The sequence below is a fragment of the Procambarus clarkii genome, chromosome 10 (assembly GCF_040958095.1).
Source record: "Procambarus clarkii isolate CNS0578487 chromosome 10, FALCON_Pclarkii_2.0, whole genome shotgun sequence".
NCBI classification, from domain to species: Eukaryota; Metazoa; Arthropoda; class Malacostraca; order Decapoda; family Cambaridae; genus Procambarus; species Procambarus clarkii.
This window is the reverse complement of record NC_091159.1, coordinates 30,919,026-30,929,421: the sequence shown is the minus strand read 5'-3', so window position 1 is coordinate 30,929,421 and position 10,396 is coordinate 30,919,026. Positions and strand designations below refer to the sequence as shown.

At 45.8% G+C, this 10,396-nt stretch overlaps 1 protein-coding gene across 1 annotated transcript in view; it reads left to right on the top strand.

Annotated features, from left to right (window-relative positions):
• Window positions 1-3,973: 3,973 nt before the first annotated feature.
• LOC138363272 (uncharacterized) overlaps window positions 3,974-10,396 on the top strand; it is a 28,121-nt gene continuing 21,698 nt past the window's right edge. The window contains exons 1-2 of the mRNA XM_069322283.1: window positions 3,974-4,038; window positions 8,474-10,063. Of these exons, the coding sequence (XP_069178384.1) occupies window positions 3,974-4,038; window positions 8,474-10,063 (1,655 nt within the window). The remainder of the gene's footprint in view (window positions 4,039-8,473; window positions 10,064-10,396) is intronic.

The window sequence follows — 10,396 nt, the reverse complement described above, 5'->3', positions numbered from 1 at the left end:
GGCAAAGTTTCTTTCACCTTGGTGCCCCTGTTCACCTAGCAGTCAATAGGTACCTGGGAGTTAGACAGCTGCTACGGGCTGCTTCCTGGGGGATGTGTCTAATTGAGAAATATGTGGTAAATATGAGTGTCTAATTTACTATCCTCGAGAGTTAGTAAATTAGACAACCGGCGGTTAGAAAGACGACGTCCAAGAGCTAACATCTCGATCCTCCAGACACACATAGTAAATTCAAAATAATAAATACACACGTTAAAACTCAAACCCTTGAACCTCTGCAACATTTCAATATTACTCAACATAGCTTCCTCTAATATCAACTGCACCTAAATGATTACTAAGAAAAAAAAGGAAACCTAAGCACTTAAGAAAACATTATTTTGATTTGATATAAAATACTTTGATATAAAAAAACATTCCTCGTTGCAGCGCCGCCAGCCTCTCAGAGACACTAGGTACCAACCAGCACCAACCAACCAAGTACTATCGCCAGGCAGACTTCACTTGAGTGCAGAAGTAAATAACGATTGAAAGAGATGTTTAAATAAATTAGTTGGCACGCTTCACCTTCGTGAGACAAAGAATAAATTAGTACCTGTAAATTCACCCTGTGATTTCTTTCAAGGAAAAAAAATTGAATTACACCTAATTTATTCATGTTTTATTTTAACTTGTAAGTGAAATAATTTTGTATTTGTTCCTGAAGGTTTTTATGTTTGATGTTCATCCTCATCAATATTATTTTTGTCTCTCCAGCACCCCATCAATGAAGTTAAGGCTCCAGCACCCCATCAATGAAGTTAGGCTCCAGCACCCCCATCAATGAAGTTAGGCTCCAGCACCCCCATCAATGAAGTTAGGCTCCAGCACCCCATCAATGAAATTAGGCTCCAGCACCCCCATCAACGAAGTTAAGGCTCCAGCACCACATCAATGAAGTTAAGCTCCAGCACCCCATCAATGAAATTAGGCTCCAGCACCCCCATCAACGAAGTTAAGGCTCCAGCACCACATCAATGAAGTTAAGCTCCAGCACCCCATCAATGAAATTAGGCTCCAGCACCCCCATCAACGAAGTTAAGGCTCCAGCACCACATCAATGAAGTTAAGCTCCAGCACCCCATCAATGAAGTTAGGCTCCAGGACCCCATCAACGAAGTTAAGGCTCCAGCACCACATCAATGAAGTTAGGCTCCAGGACCCCATCAATGAAGTTAGGCTCCAGCACCCCATCAATGAAGTTAGGCTCCAGCACCCCATCAATGAAGTTAGGCTCCAGCACCCCATCAATGAAGTTAGGCTCCAGCACCCCATCAATGAAGTTAGGCTCCAGCACCCCATCAATGAAGTTAGGCTCCAGCACCCCATCAATGAAGTTAGGCTCCAGCACCCCATCAATGAAGTTAGGCTCCAGCACCCCCATCAATGAAGTTAGGCTCCAGCACCCCATCAATGAAGTTAGGCTCCAGGATCCCATCAATGAAGTTAGGCTCCAGCACCCCATCAAGCATATTATGCTCCAGCACCCGGATGATTAGACAAACGACAATGAGAAAGGCAGGGTCCAAAGAGCTATGGTATTTCATGCAAAGAGGTGTGTGTGTGTGTGTAGCAGGAAATCACAGGCTACGTTAGATCTCCCCCCCCCCTCCATCCAGCAGGTCGGAATGTCGTGGAAATCCACACACAGAGCAGTGCGAGGTTGGACTTGCGTTCGATGCCCCGAACCTTGTGGTGGAGCGAGCAGCGTCCGGAGAGACGGGCGGGGTGTGTGTGTTGGCTCTGGCCTGCCTTCACGGACTGTCACGTGACGCGGGCAGACGGTACAGGGAGGGAATGTTAGTGAGCATTCTCTCTCGATCTCTCTATATCTGTTTGTCTGTCTGTTTGTCTGTCTGCCTGTCTGTCTGCCTGTCTGGCTGTCTGTCTGTCTGGGCTCTGAGAGATGGTCGCTCACCATCTCTCTCCCTCGCTTTCTCTCCTTCTCGCCTTCTATTTCTCCCTTATCTCTTTTTCTTTCGAATTTACTCTCTCTCTCTCTCTCTCTCTCTCTCTCTCTCTCTCTCTCTCTCTCTCTCTCTCTCTCTCTCTCTCTCTCTCTCTCTCTCTCTCTCTCTCTCTCTCTCTCTCTCTCTCTCTCTCTCTCTCTCTCTCTCTCTCTCTCTCCCTCTCTCTCTCTCTCTCTCTCTCTCTCTCTCTCTCTCTCTCTCTCTCTCTCTCTCTCTCTCTCTCTCTCTCTCTCTCTCTCTCTCTCTCTCTCTCTCTCTCTCTCTCTCTCTCTCTCTCTCTCTCTCTCTCTCTCTCTCTCTCTCTCTCTCTCTCTCTCTCTCTCTCTCTCTCTCTCTCTCTCTCTCTCTCTCTCTCTCTCTCTCTCTCTCTCTCTCTCTCTCTCTCTCTCCCTCTCTCTCTCTCTCTCTCTCTCTCTCTCTCTCTCTCTCTCTCTCTCTCTCTCTCTCTCTCTCTCTCTCTCTCTCTCTCTCTCTCTCTCTCTCTCTCTCTCTCTCTCTCTCTCCTCGTTGTTGACTATCACATCACATCTTTTTTGCAATTCATGTATAGAGTCCATCCATCTCAGTTCCCAGAATATTTCACCTCTTCTCTTCCTGAGAATTGTAAATGCAATTTCTAATATCATTTTAGGTCGTCGGGGTCCTCAGGTTCAATATCTCCCGAGTCCGGTGGTCCCTCCTCTGTCCATCTGTATGTCTTTGTTTACCTGTTCTTGTCTTTAGGCGTGACCATCATCTTCTCTCACCTATTTGTATGTAGGTATATGTGTATGTATGTATATGTATATAATTACGAAGGACAAATGCAATTAGAAATGACTTGAACGCTTTCGTGTTAATCACCACATTTTCATAAGTATTTCATTGACTGTCCTTTTAAAAAATATGTTCATTAACACGCCTTGTGAGCGAATGGGTTTGTGTTTGATTTCTGGCCAGGGAGGAATGACTGGGCACTAATACTTCAGTGTTCACCTCTGTTGAACCAGCAGTAATTTCGTTCCTGATTATTAGCTGATTTCCGGGTCGTGTGCCAGGGGAAAATCAGATGGGTAAGTCTTAACATGATCTACGAGAAGGTAATGTGAATTTATCAAGGAGTTTCGAATTTAAACTAAGATATGTAGTTTATGGGAAGTCCCCGTGGCGCAGTGGTAACGCACTCGCCAGGCGCATCGCGAGCGCTTTGGCCTGGGCTTGTATCCTGGGTGGGGGAGGATTGAACTGGGCGCCAATCCTTAACTGTAGCCTCTGTTCACCCAGCAGTAAAGGGGTACCTTGCTGTCAAACGATTTGGCGGGTCGTATTCCAGGGGGGGAAATTAAGATTAACGACCTTCCTGAAACGCTATGCGTGCTAGTGGCCTTTACAAGCATGTAAGAACTCTTGTATATATAAAAATAAAATTGAGGAGAGAGGATTCGGAACTGATGCCATAAATTCCGTGTTCTGTGATGCCTCTTGAAGACGGGCTGGAACTCATTACAGGAGAGCCCTTTGATGCGTTGTGAGGTGATAATAAGGTGGTGGGAGGTGATCCCCAGTGTGCCTCCAAATGTCTCTGAGCGAGGAGGGAGGCTGAGAGGGCAGATTTTCCCAGCTAGAACGGCAAGGTGTAGTGAGGACCGTACTCGCAATATATATGTATATATATATATATATATATATATATATATATATATATATATATATATATATATATATATATATATACATATATATATATACATATATGTATATATATATATATATATATATATATATATATATATATATATATATATATATATATATATATATAAATATATATATATACATATATTTATTTATTTATTAATATATTTATTTATTTAAGTGTTCATTAAGATGAAAACCTGTAAATGACTTAGACACTGTACAGGTAAGTTACAAGGAGCTTGTGGTGAGTCTTGTGAGGAGGGATCAACTGGTCTGTAGTGAGAAGGATGCAGCTGCGGACCAAGCAAGGTATTCAAGACGACCCGTCATTTGGGTCTCGCTCTCGGCCGAGGTGATGCTGTAAGCTGTTTATATGATGAGGGAACCTCCCGGAGGGGTTCGACCTGGGACGACGGAGAAGCTGTGAACATGATAGCCACTGTGGGAGTCTTGAGGTGTGGTGAAGGTCACTTCTGTCCATCTCTCACACTGCTATTCCTCCTTCTTCGTCTGTCATTTTGCATGGCTTCCTCTTGTCTCTTGCCCTTTATCATCCACTAATGACCTTTTCTCTTTTATCTTATCGTCTCTCTACTCTTCTCTCATCATCTTTTTCGTCATCTTCAACCCCCCACCCCCTCTTGCTGTCAATATTCTATCCCCACCCCTAATACTCATTCTCCGCTTTTCTTAAGCTCTTCCATATTCTCCTGTCCTATCCCTTCCCTTCTGAGGATTTTTTTGCCTTACCCCATTCTCTTACCTCTTTGCCTCAATTTTTATATTACCTGTCATCATTTCCACTAGTTTCGCTTTCTGCCCTCTCTAATCTTGCTTCCTTTTATCCCTATGTTATCCCTTTCTCTTTCGCCCTCTTTTGAATCTTTCCTTCTGTTCTCCATTTCCATTTCAATATTTTTTTTGGAAGGAGAGTCCAATTCCTGGACTTTCCTTCCATCTCCCCTCCTCATCCCTTTCCTCCTCACCTCTCTCCTTCTCACTTCTCCCCTCCTCACCTTTCCCCTTCTTATCTCCTCCCTCCTCACATTTCCCCTCCTCACCTCTCCCTTCCTCATATAACCCCTCGTCACCGCTCCCCTTTTCATATCTCCCCTCCTCACTTCCCCCCTCCTAACCTCTCCCCTCCCCCCTCCTCATCTCTCCCCTCCTCACCTCTCTCCTCCTCACCTTTCCCCTCCTCACCTCTCCCCTCCCCTCCTTACCTCTCCCCTCCCCCCTCCACACCTCTCCCCTCCTCACCTCCCCAGCAAGCTTCAGGCTCGGGGCACAAGAGTTGATGTTCCGTCGACAGCCACTCATGTTTCTCCAGCCGTCCCTGGGGAAATCTGTGGGAGTGTTGCACCCGAATGTGGTACTGTCCACCCCCTTCCCCATGGTGGTACTGTCCACCCCCCTTCCCCATGGTGGCACTGTCCACCCCCTTCCCCATGGTGGTACTGTCCACCCCCCTTCCCCATGGTGGCACTGTCCACCCCCTTCCCCATGGTGGTACTGTCCACCCCCCTTCCCCATGGTGGTACTGTCCACCCCCTTCCCCATGGTGGCACTGTCCACCCCCTTCCCCATGGTGGTACTGTCCACCCCCTTCCCCATGGTGGTACTGTCCACCCCCTTTCCCAATGGTGGTACTGTCCACCCCTTCCACATGGTGGTACTGTCCACCCCCTTCCCCTTGGTGGCACTGTCCACCCCCTTCCCCATGGTGGTACTGTCCACCCCCCTTCCCCATGGTGGTACTGTCCACCCCCTTCCCCATGGTGGTACTGTCCACCCCCTTTCCCAATGGTGGTACTGTCCTCCCCTTCCACATGGTGGTACTGTCCACCCCCTTTCCCAATGGTGGTACTGTCCTCCCCTTCCACATGGTGGTACTGTCCACCCCATTCCCCATGGTGGCACTGTCCAACCCCTTCCCCATGGTGGCACTGTCCACCCCCTTCCCCATGGTGGCACTGTCCACCCCCTTCCCAATGGTGGCACTGTCCACCCCCTTCCCCATGGTGGCACTGTCCACCCCCTTCCCCATGGTGGCACTGTCCACCCCCTTCCCCATGGTGGCACTGTCCACCCCCTTCCCCATGGTGGCACTGTCCACCCACTTCCCCATGGCGGCACTGTCCACCCCCTTCCCCATGGTGGCACTGTCCACCCCCTTCCCCATGGTGGCACTGTCCACCCCCTTCCCCATGGTGGCACTGTCCACCCACTTCCCCATGGCGGCACTGTCCACCCCCTTCCCCATATTGGCACTGTCCACCCCCTTCCCCATATTGGCACTGTCCACCCCCTTCCCCATATTGGCACTGTCCACCCCCTTCCCCATATTGGCACTGTCCACCCCCTTCCCCATGGCGGCATTGTCCACCCCCTTCCCCATATTGGCACTGTCCACCCCCTTCCCCATTCTGGTATTGTCCACCATGGAGAACAAGCATGGGGGGGGCGGGAGATGAGACGGTTTGGGGGGGGGGAGAAGGTAGGTCTTGGGGGATGGGGAGGAAGGGAGAGCGTGGGGAAAAAAGAGAGAAGGTAGGACTTGGGATGGAGGAGAAGAGAGGTCTTGGGGGAGGGAAAAGAGTTCTTGGAGAGAGAGGGAGGAGTGTGGGGAGGGTGGCCTCGTGGCCACTTTGTGGGGGGCTGGCAAGATTTAGGGCAGGTAAGATTCCTATTGAGGGGTAGGTGGGGGTGATGTGTGTGTGTGTGTGTGTGTGTGTGTGTGTGTGTGTGTGTGTGTGTGTGTGTGTGTGTGTGTGTAATTACCTAAGTGTAATTACCTAAGTGTAGTTACAGGATGAGAGCTACGCTCGTGGTGTCCCGTCTTCCCAGCACTCTTTGTCATATAACGCTTTGAAACTACTGACGGTCTTGGCCTCCACCACCTTCTCCCCTAACTTGTTCCAACCGTCTACCACTCTGTTTGCGAAAGTGAATTTTCTTATATTTCTTCGGCATCTATGTTTAGCTAGTTTAAATCTATGACCTCTTGTTCTTAAAGTTCCAGGTCTCAGGAAATCTTCCCTATCGATTTTATCAATTCCTGTTACTATTTTGTATGTAGTGATCATATCACCTCTTTTTCTTCTGTCATCTAGTTTTGGCATATTTAATGCCTCTAACCTCTCCTCGTAGCTCTTGCCGTTCAGGTGTGTGTGTGTGTGAGTGTGTTTGTATATTAATTCACATAAATGATATACGGGTGGTGGCCATTACAACAACTGGAACAGAGAACCACCCACATGCTGCCCGGCCAGGAACAACACCACAGAACCATCCATACGCTACCAGACCAGCAGCCAGAGCAAGGCTGTGGCCTAATTCCCAACAGGTCCCCAACATATTTTTACACCTACGAGTATATTGCTCCTGTCGTGTGTGGTAATAAATGCTTTTTCGATTCCTGTTATACTGTAGATTGGATATGTCTTCTGGGCATGCTGAGGTATGTTGACACAAGGGATATATTACTTTTGGCCTGCGTGCGTGTGTGTGCTTACCTAGTTGTGCTTGCGGGGGTTGAGATTTGGCTCTTTGGTCCCGCCTCTCAACTGTCTATCAACTGGTGTACAGTTTCTTGAGCCTACTGGAGTCTATCATATCTACATTTGAAACTGTGTATGGAGTCAGCATCCACCACATCACTGCTCAATTCATCACATTTGTTAACTACTCTGACACTGATAAACAAAAATTAATATGTCTCTGTGGCTCATTTGGATTCTAAGTTTTTACTTGTTCGTGTTCCGCCCATGCTAGTTTGTTTACGTTGTTTTCTAAATATCTCCACTTACTCTTCTGTCCTCTATGGACGTGAGGGTTAGCTCTCGTAGCTCATACCTCTCAGTTCTGGGAGTAGTCTTGTGTGTGTGTAATCACATAGATGTGTTTGAAGGGTCGCGATTCAGCTTCCGAGCTCCGTCGTTTCAGCTCTCAGTTAACTAATGCAATGACTCTTCCAGAAAATCATTGATATTTCAAATCAATCAAATTTATGATATTTCCTGTTTAATCTTAAACAAAAGTTACTGTTACGATATCCCCACTTAACCATTTTCATTCATTCACGACTCTTAATGTACACTAAAATCAATCCTGAGTCTCTGCGACCCGTTTGCTTATTCTGTGTCCGTCGTAGCTCCATGACTCCAATATCTCTCATTTTGAACACTGCATCCTTACCTACTTTGTCGATTCCAAATTAATATCTTGTAAATTGCTATCATGTCCCTTGTACAACCCATCCTCGAAAAATGAAAGTTTCTGTAGCAAATAGGGTTCGATTGTAAAAATTATACATTTTTGTACTCAAAATAAATCAACGGTTTGTAGTAGCGGAACTGTAAAGGACATAACACAAACTGAAACCGCCTAAACCACGAGTCCATCCTAACCAGTCTTAGGCATAAATAAGCAATCATAAGCTATAATATACGCCGTCTCAGGGCTCATTTAGCACATATATCACTATATGACGATTTATAGGAACTTTTTCAGATCCTCTTAAATATTAACAGTGCAAAATTCCTAGTTTCTCTGTGCCAAAGTTCCTATGTTGCCGATTATCTATTAGCACAATTTATTTTTTGGGGGAACAGGATGTCTCACTACTGGTCCTGATGTCTTCGTGTAGAGCAAAGGTGCATTGCTTGAGTCCCTCGCTGTAGCTAATGTTGCTGTAGCGCCTGCATCTTATCCAGTTTTTATTGCTTCCTCCGGATTGTATGCTGGGTTGACTGCTCGAGGGAGTTTACTGTTTGTGTTGTGTATAGTATTCTGAAGAGTTTCTTAACTACGGTCCTGAAGGCTATCTTAACTACGGTCCTGAGGGTTAACTTAACTACGGTCTTCAAGGTTAACTTAACTACGGTCCTGAAGGTTAACTTAACAACGGTCCTGAAGGTTAACTTAACTACGGTCCTCAAGGTTAACTTAACTACGGTCCTCAAGGTTAACTTAACTACGGTCCTCAAGGTTAACTTAACTACTGTCCTGAAGGTTAGCTTAACTACGGTCCTCAAGGTTAACTTAACTACGGTCCTCAAGGTTAACTTAACTACGGTCCTCAAGGTTAACTTAACTACGGTCCTCAAGGTTAACTTAACTACGGTCCTCAAGGTTAACTTAACTACGGTCCTCAAGGTTAACTTAACTACGGTCCTCAAGGTTAACTTAACAACGGTCCTCAAGGTTAACTTAACTACGGTCCTGAAGGTTAACATAACTACGGTCCTCAAGGTTAACTTAACTACGGTCCTCAAGGTTAACTTAACTACGGTCCTCAAGGTTAACTTAACTACGGTCCTCAAGGTTAACTTAACTACGGTCCTCAAGGTTAACTTAACTACGGTCCTCAAGGTTAACTTAACTACGGTCCTCAAGGTTAACTTAACTACGGTCCTCAAGGTTAACTTAACTACGGTCCTCAAGGTTAACTTAACTACGGTCCTCAAGGTTAACTTAACTACGGTCCTCAAGGTTAACTTAACTACGGTCTTCAAGGTTAACTTAACTACGGTCCTCAAGGTTAACTTAACTACGGTCCTCAAGGTTAACTTAACTACGGTCCTCAAGGTTAACTTAACTACGGTCCTCAAGGTTAACTTAACTACGGTCCTCAAGGTTAACTTAACTACGGTCCTCAAGGTTAACTTAACTACGGTCCTCAAGGTTAACTTAACTACGGTCCTCAAGGTTAACTTAACTACGGTCCTCAAGGTTAACTTAACTACGGTCCTCAAGGTTAACTTAACTACGGTCCTCAAGGTTAACTTAACTACGGTCCTCAAGGTTAACTTAACTACGGTCCTCAAGGTTAACTTAACTACGGTCCTCAAGGTTAACTTAACTATGGTCCTGAAGGTTAACTTAACTACGGTCCTCAAGGTTAACTTAACTACGGTCCTCAAGGTTAACTTAACTACGGTCCTCAAGGTTAACTTAACTACGGTCCTCAAGGTTAACTTAACTACGGTCCTCAAGGTTAACTTAACTACGGTCCTCAAGGTTAACTTAACTACGGTCCTCAAGGTTAACTTAACTACGGTCCTCAAGGTTAACTTAACTACGGTCCTCAAGGTTAACTTAACTACGGTCCTCAAGGTTAACTTAACTACGGTCCTCAAGGTTAACTTAACTATGGTCCTCAAGGTTAACTTAACTACGATCCTCAAGGTTAACTTAACTATGGTCCTCAAGTTTAACTTAACTACGGTCCTCAAGGTTAACTTAACTACGGTCCTCAAGGTTAACTTAACTACGATCCTCAAGGTTAACTTAACTACGGTCCTCAAGGTTAACTTAACTACGGTCCTGAAGGTTTTCCGGACATCCGTCAGATTTCCATCCGATGCAGAAGTCAGGTTATAGGTAATGCTGACCGCAGGGATTTTATATTTCTTTGATGAGAGGACGTTTATCTTTCATGTCATGTTGCCGCTGTGGCGTCTCCATCCTGATCCTACCTCCATTATCTTGCACGTTCGAGAGTTTAATTCCAGTAGCCATTAATCATACCATGTCTACGTCGCCTTGAATTCTCTAAAAGCCTTAATCCTTTTGTCTTCTCTTTAATCACTAACTTTGCATGGTAGTCAAACACGAATATTAAAATGTCTATTCTTTTTCAGGAAATTAACATAAATTAGACAAAATTGGTACCAACATCGTTCCTAGCGGCACTCTACTCGTCTCGA